Source organism: Ovis aries, chromosome 3 (assembly GCF_016772045.2).
Source record: "Ovis aries strain OAR_USU_Benz2616 breed Rambouillet chromosome 3, ARS-UI_Ramb_v3.0, whole genome shotgun sequence".
In the NCBI taxonomy this organism is placed as follows: domain Eukaryota; kingdom Metazoa; phylum Chordata; class Mammalia; order Artiodactyla; family Bovidae; genus Ovis; species Ovis aries.
In genome coordinates this window covers 171,508,828-171,525,927 of record NC_056056.1, presented here as the reverse complement: position 1 = coordinate 171,525,927, position 17,100 = coordinate 171,508,828, and the positions used below count along the sequence as shown (strand labels likewise).

The 17,100-nt window shown below is 36.2% G+C and overlaps 1 protein-coding gene across 2 annotated transcripts in view; it reads left to right on the top strand.

Moving 5' to 3' along the window:
• NUP37 (nucleoporin 37) overlaps window positions 1–17,100 on the top strand; it is a 48,923-nt gene that overhangs the window by 331 nt on the left and 31,492 nt on the right. For both annotated transcript variants that reach the window (XM_004006672.5, XM_060413133.1), the window contains exons 2-5: window positions 950–1,165; window positions 11,449–11,573; window positions 14,235–14,307; window positions 16,589–16,683. In XM_004006672.5, the coding sequence (XP_004006721.1) occupies window positions 1,010–1,165; window positions 11,449–11,573; window positions 14,235–14,307; window positions 16,589–16,683 (449 nt within the window). In that variant the 5' untranslated portion in view covers window positions 950–1,009. The remainder of the gene's footprint in view (window positions 1–949; window positions 1,166–11,448; window positions 11,574–14,234; window positions 14,308–16,588; window positions 16,684–17,100) is intronic.

The window sequence follows — 17,100 nt, the reverse complement described above, 5'->3', positions numbered from 1 at the left end:
ACAGTGAGACCCTGAGACTGTAATTAGACTGGACACTGCTTTAATGAACAGTTAGAAACGGAGTTTCCTAATCTGGAATCTTTTGCACTTCCACACTGCTGCCTTACCTGTTGGTCACTTTTTACAACTGTTTAGTCCCAGATGCCCACTCTTAAGGTTACTAGGTTATAGACTTCCCGAGGTGGAACTCATATGATTTCTTAGTAGATACTCACAAGATATTTGATGTGTTTGCTATCAAACCCAGCTGTTTTCAGGACAACCCCTACCGTCCTATTAAAAACAAAAACAAAAAAGTGACCTCTTCAGAATCTATGTCTCATCTGGGAATGCTACTTTCAGAATGCACACCAGGCCATGAAACGTTAGCTGAAGTTTTGTTCCTGGTTTTATGAATACTATTTTGTATCCCATTTTGGCATTCCTTCCTCCAGATTGTATATTTTGTATCTGCTTATTTTATAGTATTGTTCACACTGAATCATAAATAACCCTGGATTGTGAGCTTTTTCAAAACAGGCTTTTGTGTTTCTCTTTCTTGTACTGGTGTCCAACATTTAGAAAGTCTCACATTCTGGCTCCTCTTATGAGATTGGCAAGCAAGTTAATCTGAAGTCCCGATTTCTTCATCTGTAAAAAGGGGACCATAGTACCTCCCTCTTAGGTTTGTGCAAGTATCAGGCATGGTAATGTTAGTAAAATACTTAATGGTGGCGCTTGCAGGTACAGCTCCATAATGTTAATGATCATTAATTTTTTATGAGTATATTTCCTAGTAGTGTAATTCCATCTATAAGTACTCCCTGTCCTTAAAATAATCTAGACAGAATTTTGTAGTGACTTTCTCTGCAAGTACCGTTCACAAAGTAGTTGAATAATTTTTTTTTGAGCTGCCTGTCATCACATCCTAACACTTTGATGGTTTCTGTTTCTGTGCTGTAATCCACAGTTCTGTGACCTTGTCCAATAGAAGGCTGTTTTTGCAGCTGCACAAGTTTTGCCATACAAGATGAAGCAAGATGCCACAAGAAATGCTGCCTACACTGTGGATTGTGAAGATTATGTGCACGTGGTAGAATTCAATCCCTTTGAGAGTGGGGATTCAGGAAACCTAATTGCATATGGTGGCAATAATTTTGTGTTCATTGGCACCTGTACATTTCAGGTTAGTGTGAACCTGAACATTTCAGGTTAGTGCACTGAGTGACAGTGAAGATGTTTCACTGAAAAGAAAACTTACACAAACTTTGGTAATTTTCACTAAACTTTGAAAGCATGAGATGAAGAACTACTGAGAAAGACATTCCTAGGAATATATGCCTAATATTTGTGCAAACATTGAATAAGTATTGAAAAGGAAGAATACAGTTGACCCTTAAACAACACAGATTTGAACTGTGTAGTTCACTTATACATGGATTTTTTTTTCAGTAGTAAATACTAGGATACTGTAGAATCTACAGTTAGTTGAATCTGCAGATGCCGAGGAATTGCCCACAGGGAGAAAAATGAGAGTATTAGTCTCTTAGGGCTGTCAGACTCTTTGCAACACCATGGACTATAGCCTGCCAAGCTCTTCCTCTGTCCATGGAATTCTCCAGGCAAGGGTACTGGAGTAGGTTGCCATTCCCTTCTCCAGAAGATCTTCCTGACCCAGGGATCGAACTGAATCTCTCGCATTGTCGGCAGATTTTTTACTATCTGAGCCACCAGGGAGACTTACTGCAAGTTAAACCAGGATTTTCAACTGTGTGGAGTCATTCCCCTAAACCCCACTATTCAGGGGCAAGGCTATATACATATATACGTATATAAGGCCTATGTATGCTTTATGCTTTATGATTAGAAATGGAATATTCTAGTAATTGAAGGTTATGATTAACTATACCTTGTTATGTGCAGGAAAAATACCAATTAGATCTGGTTAATTACTAAATCCAGCTTTTCTGTATTCCACTTTGACATAGGAAAAAAAAAAACAAGCTAGTAGTATTGAGAGCTTAAAAATGATCTTCCAGGAGATTTTATAGCTGTGATGATATCAGCTTTCCTAGTCACTTTCATGCTTTTTATATATCTAGAGTATACAGAGTATGAGCTCTATGAATTGAACAGGCAATTCAGCATAGTCATTAAGACCGTGAACTCTCGAGCCAAAATGCCTGGGTTTTTGTTCCTGCCCGGCTTTACCTCTTAATAGCTAGGTGACCTTGAGCAGGTACTTAACCTCTCTGCTATAAAAATGAGAACAATTATACACTTGACTCTTGGACATTGTGGAGGTAAGGGACAATGGATGCAGTCAACATCCAGGTGTAGCTATAGTTCCCTGATTCCTCATCCATGGATTCAATCAACAGCAAATCATATAGTCCTCTAGTAGATATGTTTTGAAAAAAAATCTGTATATAAGTCAACACAGTTCAAAATCATGATTTTCAAGAGTGAACTGTACTTAACTGTACTGAATGTCATAAGTTAGCGTGTAGAGTTCCTACATAGTGTCTGAAACATTTAATACATATGACTCATCGATTTGGTCAGGCACACTCCAGCACAGCCCCATATTTAATGGTGTGGCACACATCACATTTTCTCACAGGAAAGCTAGTTCTATGTGTCAGAATTTGAACAATAAGAGGTAAACCCTCAGGAATCTCTGGTTAATCCTTTGTTTATCAGAATGTTATCTATGTAACACTGTTTCGTAGATTAAGGTTAATCAGTGAGGTAATTTGGCAGTGACAAATTTTCAAAGATTTTAAATAACTTTATCACCAAAGTGATATTATAAACATTGTAAACATTATTTCCTCTTTTACTGAGGAGGCAGTTCAGTATCTTACAGTATTTTAACATCATAAATGCAATTTGACATTTTACAGTGGCATAAATGTATTAGGTTATACACAACTAGACTGCATGTATGTTTATCCTAAAGAGAAAGTATGAATTAAAAGCTTCTGTTGGTTGGTGTCTGAGTAGAACACAGGGGTTCTTACATTATCCCACATTGCCTCTTAGGGTTGGGGTAGGAGTTTCTAGCTTTTATGCTGAATATGACCTTCAGCCTGATCTCAGCTGGACCAGGTTAAGATCTCATCAGGTTAGGATCATAAAAAGTCACATAGTTTGGAGAAATAATACAATACACTCTTGAAAAAAACCGAAGGGAAACTAGTTTCCTAAAGCACACTACTAATCTGCAAAAGAAAAAAGCAGCCCCCTACAGATGAAATTGAATTTTGTTTCAGTGCTTTTGAAATTAATAGCCAATTGTATTCAAAAGTACTGAAAAAATAAGCTTTGCTTTATGTTCACCTAAGAAATTCTGAGGGAGAAAGTCAAGAAAGAGAGGAAAAAGAAGGCAAAGAAGTGATGGGTAGCAGAGAGAAAAAGGGAGCAAAAGGTGGAAAGTGACAAAATGAGAAAGAAAAAAAGCAAAAACATTTGTATTGCTCTGTTACTGTTTGCGGTCATAGGCATTATCCCTGTGGACCCTTAGACTGTGAGGCTGGCAATGTGGGTCTTAACCCCAAATAACCTAAGGAAAGAATTAGATTTCTATTAATTTTTCAAGCAGTGAACACAAATTATCTTCTGTGCCAGGTATTGGGGATACAGTTAAACAACTGTCTCTGTCCTCATGGAGTTTCCATTCTACTTTAAAGGAATGCAAGGATTTATCTGACTAATAACTGAAAAAACAAACTCTATACCAGATTTTTAAGTCCCTGTTCTTTTCCTCCTGTGCTGCTGTTCAGAGAGGTTGAAGCCATAGTTCAAACAGTTCTAGAGAATGAGTTCCAGTAATTTGCCAGCAGGGATTCAGATTGCTGCTTCTGAAATTATTTTCTTATTTAATTAAGCACTGTTGAACATTGTTCTTAGTCTCTCATGTTAGAACTTTCAAGTTCTCTAGCACTCAGTTTCTTATCTTGAGGAAAAAACTAGGAAAAACTGAATTGAAAGAGTTCACATTTCTGTCAGAAAGGCAATCCTCACTCTAAGACTATTAGGAAAACACTGCTGGTACAGTAAATTTGAATTTCAACAAAGCATTTTTCAGAATTTCATGATATTGTTTTGACTATGTTGGAAATTTGAGCCAAGTGACAGTACTATTGGTTGGTGTCATATATTTGTCAAATACTCATTAATTGCAGATCAGGTGCTGGGAACTAACAATACATATTTTAAAAAAGCAAGGACCCTGCCCTCAAGGAGATGTTTAAATGTAATGCAATGCAATAAGATAACACTAAAAAAGTAAAGAGGAGAGGGAGCATGAAGGTTTCTAATTCTGTTTAAAGGGTGGTCAGTAATAAATTGCATACACCTGAAACTAATACAACGTTGTAAATCTGTTGTAAATCAGCTAGACTCTAATAAAAATTTAAAAAAAAAATAATGAATTGCAACCTCTGCTGGGACTTGGATGAGAAGACTAGGACAAGCACATTGAATTTATATAGAACATGAAGTTGAAAAGGCTACCTAATGCTTTGGGTGACAGACTTAATTTAGCAAATTTTTATTGAGCACCTGTTATATGCCAGAAACTCTGCTCAGAATCCGAATATTGTTTTAATAGATCCAATCCAAAATTGGATTAAGCTGCCAAAGGAACTTAATTCAGTGCTGTCCAATAGAAATAGAATGTAAGCCACAAATATAAATTTCAATGTCGTAGTAACCACATTATGAAAAGTAAAAAGCAGGTGAAATGAATTTTAATAATGTATTTTTACCCAGCATATCCAATATATTTTATGTGTGTAACGAACATAAAAATTATTAATGAGATCCTTACATATTCCTTTTATACTAAGTCTGTGAAATCTGGTGTGGATTTTGCACTTTATAAAGTGTGCATCTTGGACCAGCCACGTTTTTCCAGTGCTAAATAGCCCCATGGGGCTAATGGCCACCAGATTTGGCACCACAGCTCTATATCCTGTGCTGTAAATTGACAGTAATATCTAGTGTTTACTTCAGTTCTTAGCAGTGTATTATGATTCAAAGGAGATAATGTATTTGAAGACAGATTTCAAAGTGGCATTAAAAAGTTTAAAACCATCATGTGAAAGAGGGATTAGACTCAGAATGGTAACTTTTATGTCATCAGTTCTGTTTGAGTGGAGTTGTTACTTACGGTGCTTTAGGACTAAGGCTGAAACTGCCTCTTTGAGTGTGTTCACCTAGTGGAGATCAGTTAATGACCAGACATGTGTTGTCACTGAGTTAAACTACCTCAGTGATGGTTCCAGAGAGCAGAATTTGGAGCAATGAATAGAATTTACATGGAAACAGATTTTGGTTTAATGTTAAAGAGAACTGTTGTAATAGTTAAAACTACCCCCAAACTGAATAAATTCGCCACAAAAGTAGCTAGTTCTCTCTCACTTGGAAATGTTCAGGGAAGGGTTATGTAAACTTTTTTTCAAATGTTCTAATAGAGATTTAAGCATTAGATGAAAGAAGTAGACTAGGTAAACTTTACAGTCTCATCCAACTAAAATTCTGTATTTGGCCTTAAATGGGTGTGGTGGGAAGAACAGCCAATTTCAAACCCTTAGAATAGCCCTTTCATCAACCTGGCTTTGCCCCAACCTCAAATATGCTGGAGACTTGTATAATGATGTGCATTATAGCAAGTTTTCCAAAGTATCTTAATTTCCTGCCCATACAATACTGCCTACACCTCAAGCTAAACCCAAAATAGCATTCATCTCTGCCTATACCACATGCACACACCCTGGCCTTTTAGTTGGCTCAGTGGTAGACGTTGCTGCCAGGAAAAAAGATTTCACTGGTGATACATAAAATGCAGACTATATAGTCACTGGGATGTCTTTATCCCCATGACCACCCAATAACTCCGTATTTACTTTAATAACAAACTATAGGACCTAATTGTCAATACTGTTGTTAACATTAGCAAAAATAGTGTGTTTTGATGGTAAAAAGTTCATTTTTAAAGATTAGTTTGTCAATGTGGAAAAATAGTTATAACCCAGTCTATAAAGTCAGCTGTGATTAGGCTCCTAACTTATTTTTAAGTTCCTTAGTGATTGCTGCCTCAGCATATCTAACTGTTCATTATACAGTTATTATACAGACAAATTATGAAGTAATAAAATTTGACTGGTTTTTTTTCCTTGATAAATACATTTGTTTCCCTTTTTATGTTTTTTCTGTTAAGTTCACCTGAAATGTAAAGTTATTTTCAAGGGGTTTCTGAATTATGTAGAGAAAGGTATGTGTAATGTTTGTGAAATGATTGTGCTAGGATTCCAAAGGCTATCCTGGAAAAATCAACACATCCACTAGGATTCAATTAAAGTACACATTGTAAATCTTTGGATTTAGATTCAGGATGAATGGAATTCTTAGAACAATCCTTCACATAACTTCTATCTATGTAGACATATATATTCAATTAAATATCAAGTTTCACCTGAATTTTCCTCCAGATCCTATTTTATAATCTAAAAAACTTTTATAAAGGATAACTGTAGTCACTTAACACAGAAGATCCCTTGGGCAACTTTGTCATGAAAATTTTTGCTTTAGTCTCTAGATCCGTGTAGGGTTTTGATTTAAATAACAAGAAGATGATTTATTTTTTAAATGACAATATTTTAAGCTTATACAGTGCGTTTTAAAATATATATTACTGATAAAAAGTATAAAGAATAATAATAGTAGATCCCTGTATACTTACTACCTAGCTTCAGAAAGGGAACAGCAACTCTTTTGAAGCCCCCTGGGTTTTCTTTCCTTACCCCCTTTTCTTCTCAGCCCCAGGACGTAACCATGTGTGAAATTTCGTTTTTCTTCAGTTTCCATGTCTTGGTGTTGCAAATCAATATATTGTTTTTCATGTTTTAAACTTTGTATCAGTGAAATCATTCTGTATTTTTCTCTTTGTTATTAAAGGGCTTCCCAAGTGGCCCAGTGGTAAAGAATCCACTTGCCAGTGCAGGAGACACAAGAGACATGGGCTTGATCCTTGGGACGGGAAGATCCCCTGGAGTAGGAAATGGCAACCCACTTATATTCTTGCCTGAAAAATTCCATGGACAGAGGATCTTGGTGGGCTACAGTCCATAGGGTTGTGAAGAGTCAGACACAACTGAGCACCACCACCACCAAATTAACTATTAGATTCTCCCTTGTCAAAGTTCATATATCTTCATTGTAGTATGATATTTTATAATATGAAAATACCACAATTAATCTATTCCTCATTAGGAAGTATTTTGCTATTGAAAGTGTAGTATGCATATTCCATGTGTTTTGTTACCTTCTCCTTTCATCTTTTTCCTCCTTGATAGTTTGGAAGTTTACATGTTATTTCTCTTTTAATGGTTACCAAAGGTATTTAATACGTATTCTTAATTAGACAAAGCTAAAATTCATATCTTTACTTCATGAATAGAGCAAGAACCTTTGACACTTGAACTGTTATCACCCACGGCAGACTTATATTATTATTATATTTTAGTTCTCTATCATTTTTCTTTTCATTGCAACCCACAAATTCAGCATTGTTTTATGTGTCTAGTATTTGTTTAACCCACATGTTTGCCTTTGATTTTTCATTCACTGTTCCTTACATCTCAGGTCTGCTTTCTGGGGTCATTTTTTTCCCTGAAAGATATTCTTTATTATAAGAAAAAGCTTAAACTTCTTCTGTGGAATAGTAAATATTTTAAGCTTTACCAGCCATTTAAGGTGTCTGTTGCAAGTTATTATTTGTTTTTTAACAACTCCTTAAAAATATAAAAATGATTCTCAGCTTGTGAGCCATACCAAAGCAGACCATAGGCCAGATCTGGCTCTTTGGTCATAGTTTGCCAGCCCCTGCTTTATTGATGCCAATCGTTGGTTTTGGTTTTTATGAAAATACCTTTAAAACAGCTTCATTCTTGACACACTAGTTTGTTGTGGCTATAGTTCAACAGTTTTTCGTATCATTTTGAAGATATTTCACTGACTTCCTGCATGTGTTTCTGCTATGAAGCTGATGGTTGTTCTAATTATTACTCTTTTATAGGATACCTATCTTTTCTTTCTGATTGCTATTGCTAAGACTCTTATCTCACTCTTGCTCCTTCTCCCTCATTCCCCTCTTCTCACATATATGCACACACATATGTGAGAGTTTGTGTGTTCTGGAGTTTTACTGTATAGTGTCTAGCTGCAGATTTCTTTTTAAGCTGCCTGGGATTTATTGTTCTTTCTGAATATACAGATTGGTGCTTGTAATCAAGTATGAAGAATCCTTTGCTGTTATCTCTTCAAATCTTGCCTCTTCCCCCATTCCCTTGACCGCTTTCTCCTACAACCCAAATTAGCTATATGGTGGAACTGCTCACTGAATCCCTCTTAACATCTCTTTTTGTCTTCAGTTCAGTTCAGTTCAGTCACTCAGTCATGTCCGACTCTTTGTGACCCCATGAATCGCAGCACGCCAGGCCTCCCTGTCCATCACCAACTCCCGGAGTTCACTCAGACTCACGTCCATCGAGTCAGTGATGCCATCCAGCCATCTCATCCTCTGTCGTCCCCTTCTCCTGTCCTCAATCTTTCCCAGCATCAGGATCTTTTCAAATGAGTCGGCTCTTTGCATCAGGTGGCCAAAGTATTGGAGTTTCAGCATCAACATCAGTCCTTCCAAAGAACACCCAGGGCTGGTCTCCTTTAGGATGGACTGGTTGGATCTCCTTGCAGTCCAAGGGACTCTCAAGAGTCTTCTCCAACACCACAGTTCAAAAGCATCAATTCTTCGGCGCTCAGCTTTCTTCACAGTCCAACTCTCACATCCATACATGACCACTGGAAAAACCATAGACTTGACTAGACGGAACTTTGTTGGCAAAGTAATGTCTCTGCTTTTGAATATGCTATCTAGGTTGGTCATAACTTTCCTTCCAAGGAGTAAACGTCTTTTAATTTCATGGCTACAGTCACCATCTGCAGTGATTTTGGAGCCCAAAAAATAAAGTCTGACACTGTTTCCCCATCTATTTGCCATGAAGTGATGGGACCAGATGCCATGATCTTCGTTTTCTGAATGTTGAGCTTTAAGCCAACTTTTTCACTCTATTTCACTCTCATCAAGAGGCTTTTTAGTTCCTCTTCACTTTCTGCCATAAGGGTGGTGTCATCTGCATATCTGAGGCTATTGATATTTCTCCCGGCAATCTTGATTCCAGCTTGTGCTTCTTCCAGCCCAGCGTTTCTCATGAGGTACTCTGCATAGAAGTTAAATAAGCAGGGTGACAATACACAGCCTTGACGTACTCCTTTTCCTATTTGGAACCAGTCTGTTGTTCCATGTCCAGTTCTGTTGCTTCCTGACCTGCATATAGGTTTCTCAAGAGGCAGGTCAGGTGGTCTGTATTCCCATCTCTTTCAGAATTTTCCACAGTTTATTGTGATCCACACAGTCAGAGGCTTTAGCATAGTCAGTAAAGCAGAAGTAGATGTTTTTCTGGAACTCTCTTGCTTTTTCGATGATCCAGCAGATGTTGGCAATTTGATCTCTGGTTCCTCTGCCTTTTCTAAAACCAAGTCAAGTGGGCCTTAGAAAGCATCACTACAAACAAAGCTAGTGGAGGTAATGGAATTCCAGTGGAGCTATTTCAATTCTGAAAGATGATGCTGTGAAAGTGCTGCATTCAATATGCCAGCAAATTTGGAAAACTCAGCAATGGCCACGGGACTAGAAAAGGTCAGTTTTCATTCCAATCCCAAAGAAAGGCAATGCCAAAGAATGCTCAAACTACCGCACAGTTGCACTCATCTCACATGCTAGTAAAGTAATGCTCAAAATTCTCCAAGCCAGGCTTTTTGTCTTAACTACATTCTGAATAAGTTTTTCAAATCTGTCTTCCAGCTTCTCTGAGCCTTGTTTATTTTTTTCTTATGATAGTATTTTCATCTATACTTTTTCATTTAGTTCTTTAATACCTGTCTGGTCATTTTGGGTAATCTCATGTTGCTTAGTCAAATTTTTTGATTCTTTTGTCTACATCCTCAAAAATACATTTTTTTAATCTGATTTTTTTAATGTCTCCAGGTTGATTCTTCTGTTTGTGTTTGTGGTATTTTGTTTTCATATGTAGCAGTGCATGCATGTAAGATCATATCTGATTGAACTATATCTGTGAGAATTTTGAGACCTGGGTAGAGGAAGTTAATCCAAAATGAATTTGCCTTTAGTCGTCAAGTGCTTAGGGCCACTAACAACATATGGACATTTTGAAATAAGTTTTCATTTTCTGGGGCACATAGTTAATGTGAATTCAAGCCCCAAACTTATGTTAAGGCCAGCCAGTGGTTGAGATTTCTCACAAGTTACTTTTTTCTTTTTCTTGACCTTGAGCCAGGGTATATATTTTGCATGGCACTTTTGATTTGGGGTTTTTGTTTTCCCTACTTACACTTTAAAGGTCCTGGATCTATTCAAAGGTCCCTGATCTGCATCCTTCTTTGTGTAGGCACTAAGTTTTGTCTTCTGTCTCCTACCAACAAACATTACTAATTATTGGATATGGGCAGATGTCCTTAAGATAGCTTTGTGCTTCTGTGCTAAGTTGCTTCTCTGGATTTGGATTTTTGCATTATTTTTGTAGTCAGAAAGCTTTTCAGGTTATTGTCCATATTGCCAGACAAAGATGACTTGACTTTTCAAAATTCATTCTTGTCTTCCTATGAGAATAAACTGAAATCATTTTAGTAGTACTGAATTAAATAGATAAGCTGACTTTATTAAACATCTTACCCAGAATCAAATATCTAAAAGACTGATCACTAATTTGCACATCCACTGCTCATAGTAATGGTATAGGTGAACAACAGTTTGTTCAATCCCACACATGTATGAAAGTGAAAGTGTGAGTTGCTGAGTTATGTCCAACTATTTCCATGTAAATCACTGATACTCTTTATAATTACTTTGAGGCATCATAAGGTACAAGGTATCTTATACATAATCAAAACTGCGTTCAGTATATATTTTTGATACTGTTATTTGATAATCCATGCATGTTACTTCATTTACTAGAACATTCTGATTCTTAGAGCATTGTATTTTCGTTGTGTTTGATGTGAAATATATTTACTATTAGGAAGAAAATGTCTCTTGAGATAAAGTATAACAAGTATATTGTTTTTAATTATCTTAGAGAGTTATTTTGTAACAGACAACTTTGAATATTTTTGTTGTCGTTCAGTAAACTGGTTGAAAGAAAGTGAAAGTGAAGCCGTGTCTCACTCTTTGCAACCCTATGGATTATAGCCTAATATCTGATCTGCTTTTTGAACTTCCCAAAAGAATATTCATGGCCCCCTGATAAATTCTTCCTTATAATAAAATACTCAGTTTTATATTGTTTGTTCTCATGACTTATTTAAACATGTACTGTGTATGCTTAGGAGGAAGAAGCAGACGTTGAAGGAATTCAGTATAAAACACTACGAACATTCCACCATGGAGTCAGAGTTGATGGCATAGCTTGGAGCCCAGAGACTAGACTTGATTCATTGCCTCCAGTAATCAAGTAAGTTGAAAATTATTAAATGCAGCGTTTATTAATATCCTTTGTGTTAAGTGATCTGAAGCCTCTGATCATGGGGACATTTTTCCTCCATTTCCCCAACTTCAGGTACTAGGTATTTTAATATTTGCTATTATTTCATAATTTAGGCTTATTGTTTAAATTTGTGACTTATATGCAAATATAGCAGAGATGCCTTGAAGCATGTGTTTGAGCCTGACTACAAAGCTGTTTATGTGAGATTCCTATGAATCATAAATTCTTCACTGAATTTACCACTTATTGAAAGTGCAACTTTGTTAAAATAACTAAATGTGGTTGAGTCGTTAATCAGCCTTACTGCCCCATACATAAAGTGAGGAAAGGAAAGTGAAGTCTCTCAGTCATGTCCAACTCTTTGCGACCCCATGGACTGTAACTTACCAGGCTCCTCCATTCATGGGATTTTCCAGGCAAGAATCCTGGAGTGGGTTGCCATTTCCTTCTCCAGAAGATCTTCCCAACCCAGGGATTGAACCCAGGTTTCCCTGATGGCTCAGAGGTTAAAGCGACTGCCTACAATGAGGGAGACCTGGGTTCGATCCCTGGGTCAGGAAGATCCCCTGAAGAAGGAAATGGTAACCCACTCCAGTATTCTTGCCTGGAGAATCCCATGGATAGAGAAGCCTGGTAGGCTACAATCCACAAGGTCGCAAAGAGTCAGACACGACTGAGTGACTTCACTTTCACTTTCACTCCTGCATTATAGGCAGATGCTTTACCATCTGAGCCACCAACTGTACTTCTAATCTTTGGGCTTCAGTTTTGTTGAAAACGTTTGAAAAGAATGACTACTTTTTGAGAAAAAAAATTAACATACTTGCTGAGGCCTTCTTCACAAAGGCAATGATATGTCAGGTTATTTAAGGTCTGTTACAAAACACTAACCTTATTTCCATAAATGTCAATTCTAAAATGTATGTCTTCGTTTAGTAAACAGTATTTAACAATCATAATTTAGCTCTTACTGAGCTAACCTAATTTTTTTTAATTAAGGGATAATTTATATACAGTGAACTCAACTCTTAACGGAACAGTTTAATCAGTGTTGACAAATGCATGTACTTTTATAACCTAGATGCTAGTAATACATAGCATTTCTGTGACCCCCAAAAGATTTTTTGTGCTCCTTGTGGTTAATCCCTGTACCCCATCCTCTGTCTAAGCAACTATTGATCAATTTCTGTTATCAGAAATTAGTTTTGCCTAATTAACCTATTTCTTCCAATGACTCTTAATTAAATCATTGAAAAGGCATGGTACCAGAGACTTATCAACATATCTGGATCTCTAGATTAGGAGACTTGTTTTAAATTAAGCTTTATTTAAATTAAATAAACTAAATGTTTTAGGTGAGAAAAAAATATTAGCTTTAATGCAGTCAAAACTTGAGAAGTTTAGATCTATATGATACTCATTTACTTAAAGACAATTGGAAATAAGCTCTATTTTTTAATTCAGGCATACAAAGGGTTCCCACCTGGCTCAGTGGTAAAGAATCCACCTTCCAATGCAGGAGACATGGGTTTGATACCTAGGGGGAAGATCTCCTGGAGGAGGAAATGGCAACTGCTCTGGTGGAAATGGCAACTCACTCCAGTATTCTTGCCTAGAGAATCCTGTGGACAGAGGAGCCTGGTGGGCTGCTGTCCATAGGGTCACATAGAGTTGGACATGACTGAAGCGACTTAGCATGCATGCATGCATTGGAGAAGGAAATGGCAACCCACTCCAGTATTCTTGCCTGGAGAATCCCAGGGACGGAGGAGCCTGGTGGGCTGCCATCTATGGGGTCGCATAGAATCGGACACAACTGAAGTGACTTAGCAGCAGCAGCCAGTGTTCTTGCCTGAAAAATCCCATAAACAGAGCTGCCTGGCAGGCTATAATCCATGGGGTCGCAAAGAGTCGGACACGACTGAGAGACTGAGCGCATATGCGTACATACAGATATATAAGTTCTTTCTTCCTCAGCCATAATCTGACATGCTAAGAATCTAAGAATTTTAGGATTAAAGGCAAACTAGTTAAAAAATAGTTATTACTAGTTTGTTTTGTAGTATACATTGATGTACATCTAAACAAGAACCTTAAATAATAGGGTCAGTATGATAATACTCCAACTTTTAGTAATAAATACACCAGCATTTATAGGTATAAAAAGATTATTATATTTCATCTAATTTAGTGAATTTAATGTATCTTAAAGTAAGAAAGTTTATAGATAACTGAAGGAGGCAAAGGCTAAGATAGATGTATAACTATATTTTTATACCTTATATTGACCTGGCTAAAAGAAGATACTTTTTTAAACCCATCATTTTAAGCCTTTAAGAAAAGTTAAGTGTTAAATTCATGTGGTGATTTATAATAAAATTGTATGGTTTTATAATTAAAGAGACAAATCCAATATACTAATATTTGTATGTTTTCCAATAAAAATTTGTGTCCCCTACTTTCACCCATAGTTGTATAACAGATTTTACAACGGAGCAATAGCATTCCCCTTCTGCCCAAACAACAGCATGAGTATGAGTTATGAAGATGGCTTTGGTGGGTAAAGATGGGAAGAACTTTCACTTACCTAGACTAAAAATGGCCTTATTTTTGTTTTCTTACTTCCAGATTTTGTACTTCTGCTGCTGATATGAAAATTAGATTATTTACTTCAGATCTTCAAGATAAAAATGAATACAAGGTATGTTGACAGGTTTAATTTGTAAATCTATTTCAAAACACTTATTATTTTTGCTTTTTTATTGAATTTATCCCAATTTAAAATGACTTTATGGTTGTCTTTGAAATATGTAGTTTAGAGTCTCATTTACTCTATTTTAGGCTATAGTAAGGAACTAGGATCATAGTAAGGACTGCGAATTATAAATCTAATATCACTTATTAAATTAAAACAGTAGGTAAGCACAGAAATGAGAGGGAATTAGAAACTTGGTATAATAGACATGAACACACATAGAGGTGAACTTGAAGGGAACAAGCTCAGTACAACGCAGTGCAAGGCAGGACTACAAAGTGATTAAAGGCACAGACACAGGAGCCAGAACATCTGGTTTGAAGCCCAGCTGTGCCACCTTAGTTACAGTATGAGTTTGGTCAAATTCCCAATCTCTTGTTCTCTTTCCTTACCTGTAAAATGGGATGATCATAGCATCTGCTTCATGGGATTATGAGCATTGGCTGAGCTAATTCATGTAAAACACTTAGAACAGTGCTTTTTACATAGTAAGCCCTGTATGTGAGTCTTCTGTTGGTATGATAAATAACCCTGTAAGATAAGTCAGATAGAGAAAGACAAATACTATATGATTGCACTTATGTGAGGAGCTCTTATTAAAGCTGAACTCATAGAAACAGAAAATAGAATGGTGGTTGTCAATGGCTTGGAGGGTGTAGGAAATGGGGAGACGATGATGGAAGGGTACCGACCTCCAGTTTTAAGAGGAGTAAGTTCAGCGGGGGGGGGGGGGGGGGGGGGCCTCCTGTATGTCATGATGATTATAGTTAACAATACTGTATTATATCTTGCTAGTTGCTAAAAGACTAGATTTTAAGTATTCTCACCACAAAACAAAAACGATAGTTTTGTGAGGTGATAGAAGTATTAACTAACCCTATCATGGTAGTCATTTAACTAACCCTGTTATGGTAATCATTTCACAATGTATATGTGTATCATTGTGTACTAATCATCATGTTATACACCTTAAACTTACATAGTGTTACATTTCTCAATAAAGTGAGGAGAAATTCATTAAATACCTCTCAGTTTGGATTGAAATTGAGTCATGTTTTTTTATAAGAATAGTATTGCCTTCCTGATTTTCTAGTAAATAAAACCTATGAATAATATTATAAAACAAAGGTAAACTATAAACCTAATCATTTAGAAAACAGTAAAAGTTATGCTCTAAGTTATATACAATGGGCTATATACAATTTTACCATAATAAATGCACTGTATATATTAGTTTATTTAAAGCCATATCAATGAACATCTGAGTGTACAGTGACACATAGAATTTTGACCCATCAAGAGTCAATAGTTACTAACTATTATTGCCAGTTAAAAAAGACATTAAATAGTTAATGTGATGTGGCTTATAAAAACTGTGACATAAGGTCTGAAGAAGGACCTGGACTTGTTAAACTTACACCAGAATGTTTGAATGAAAGCCTTTTTTTTCCTCCCTCATTTCCAAATAGTAAGTAGTACCAAATAGAATTACTGTATTAATCTTAGAACTGAGATCAAATTCAAGTGTCTAGAAGGTAAGTAGGAAGCAAAAACAATATCCATTAAATTATTTAAATATCTGCTATCTGACAGGCCTGTTCAGGATTTCAGTTTTAAAGATTTAGACTAATTGGACCTTAACCTGCATGCATAGTCCTCTAACTTACAACTTCCCGTTTGCTCCTTCTGTGGCCAAAAGAGGGTTTCTGGGTTCTTGTTATAATGGACTTATAATTCTAGCTGTCTAAAGTGCTGGCAGTCACATTGAACAAATAAATAAAAACAGTAGAAGGTGAAGTCCCTGCTGTATGTTTATTAGGTAGCAGCCAGTGTACAGAGCAGCAGGTATGAGATAGAAAATCAAAAGGGGACTTTTATTTCAGGGCTCCTAGGAAGTTCTCCTGGCTTTAACTTTTGTATAAGCTTTATGTAATAAGTGAGAAATGAGGTGATTTGAGGACAGGTACAGTTAAAAAAATAAAAACAAAGTGTGTTTTTGCAAGAAATGCATACTAGAAAAGAAAGATCAAGCTAATAACAGTGTGTTGAATGATCAGCTTCTTTCCAAAATAAACCTTCCAAAAAAATGGGTGTATAAGTCATGCTGTAAAAATTGCAGATTACTTAGGAAATATTTATAGAAAAGAGAAGCATGCAGTGAAGTAAAAATATTAGGTCGGAATATTGTAGATTATTGTGTTCTTACTAACTTTTCCCCTGATGTCAGGTTTTAGAGGGCCATTCAGATTTCATTAATGGTTTGGTATTTGATCCCAGAGAAGGCCAAGAAATTGCAAGTGTGAGTGATGATCATACATGCAGGTATGTTGCTTACGTTACAATAAAAGTTTTGAATTTTCATCTTATGTTAATGAGAATTACATTAGAAAATGTAAATTTCTACATATATTCCACAAAATGTTATAAAAGAAGCATACTTTATTTAAAGTGTAAGTATGGCACCAACAGGAGTTTCAAAACCAGTAAGTTGAATTCTCATCTCAGTTAATGAAAAATTCCCTAACTAGCTCTTGGGTGCCTCTCTCCGTCTTATTTTAGGTTTGCGCGTTTATGAAATCTAAGTATATATCAGGTCAAACATTGAACAGAATCAGTAGGATAATAAAAGGCATTTGCCATTCTGTGAAGTTATTTCACAGATTCTATCTGGTAAGTTAATGTTTAATAATGAACTGAGAATCTCATTTGCTAAAGCAAGACTCAGGGAGAAATTAGTGT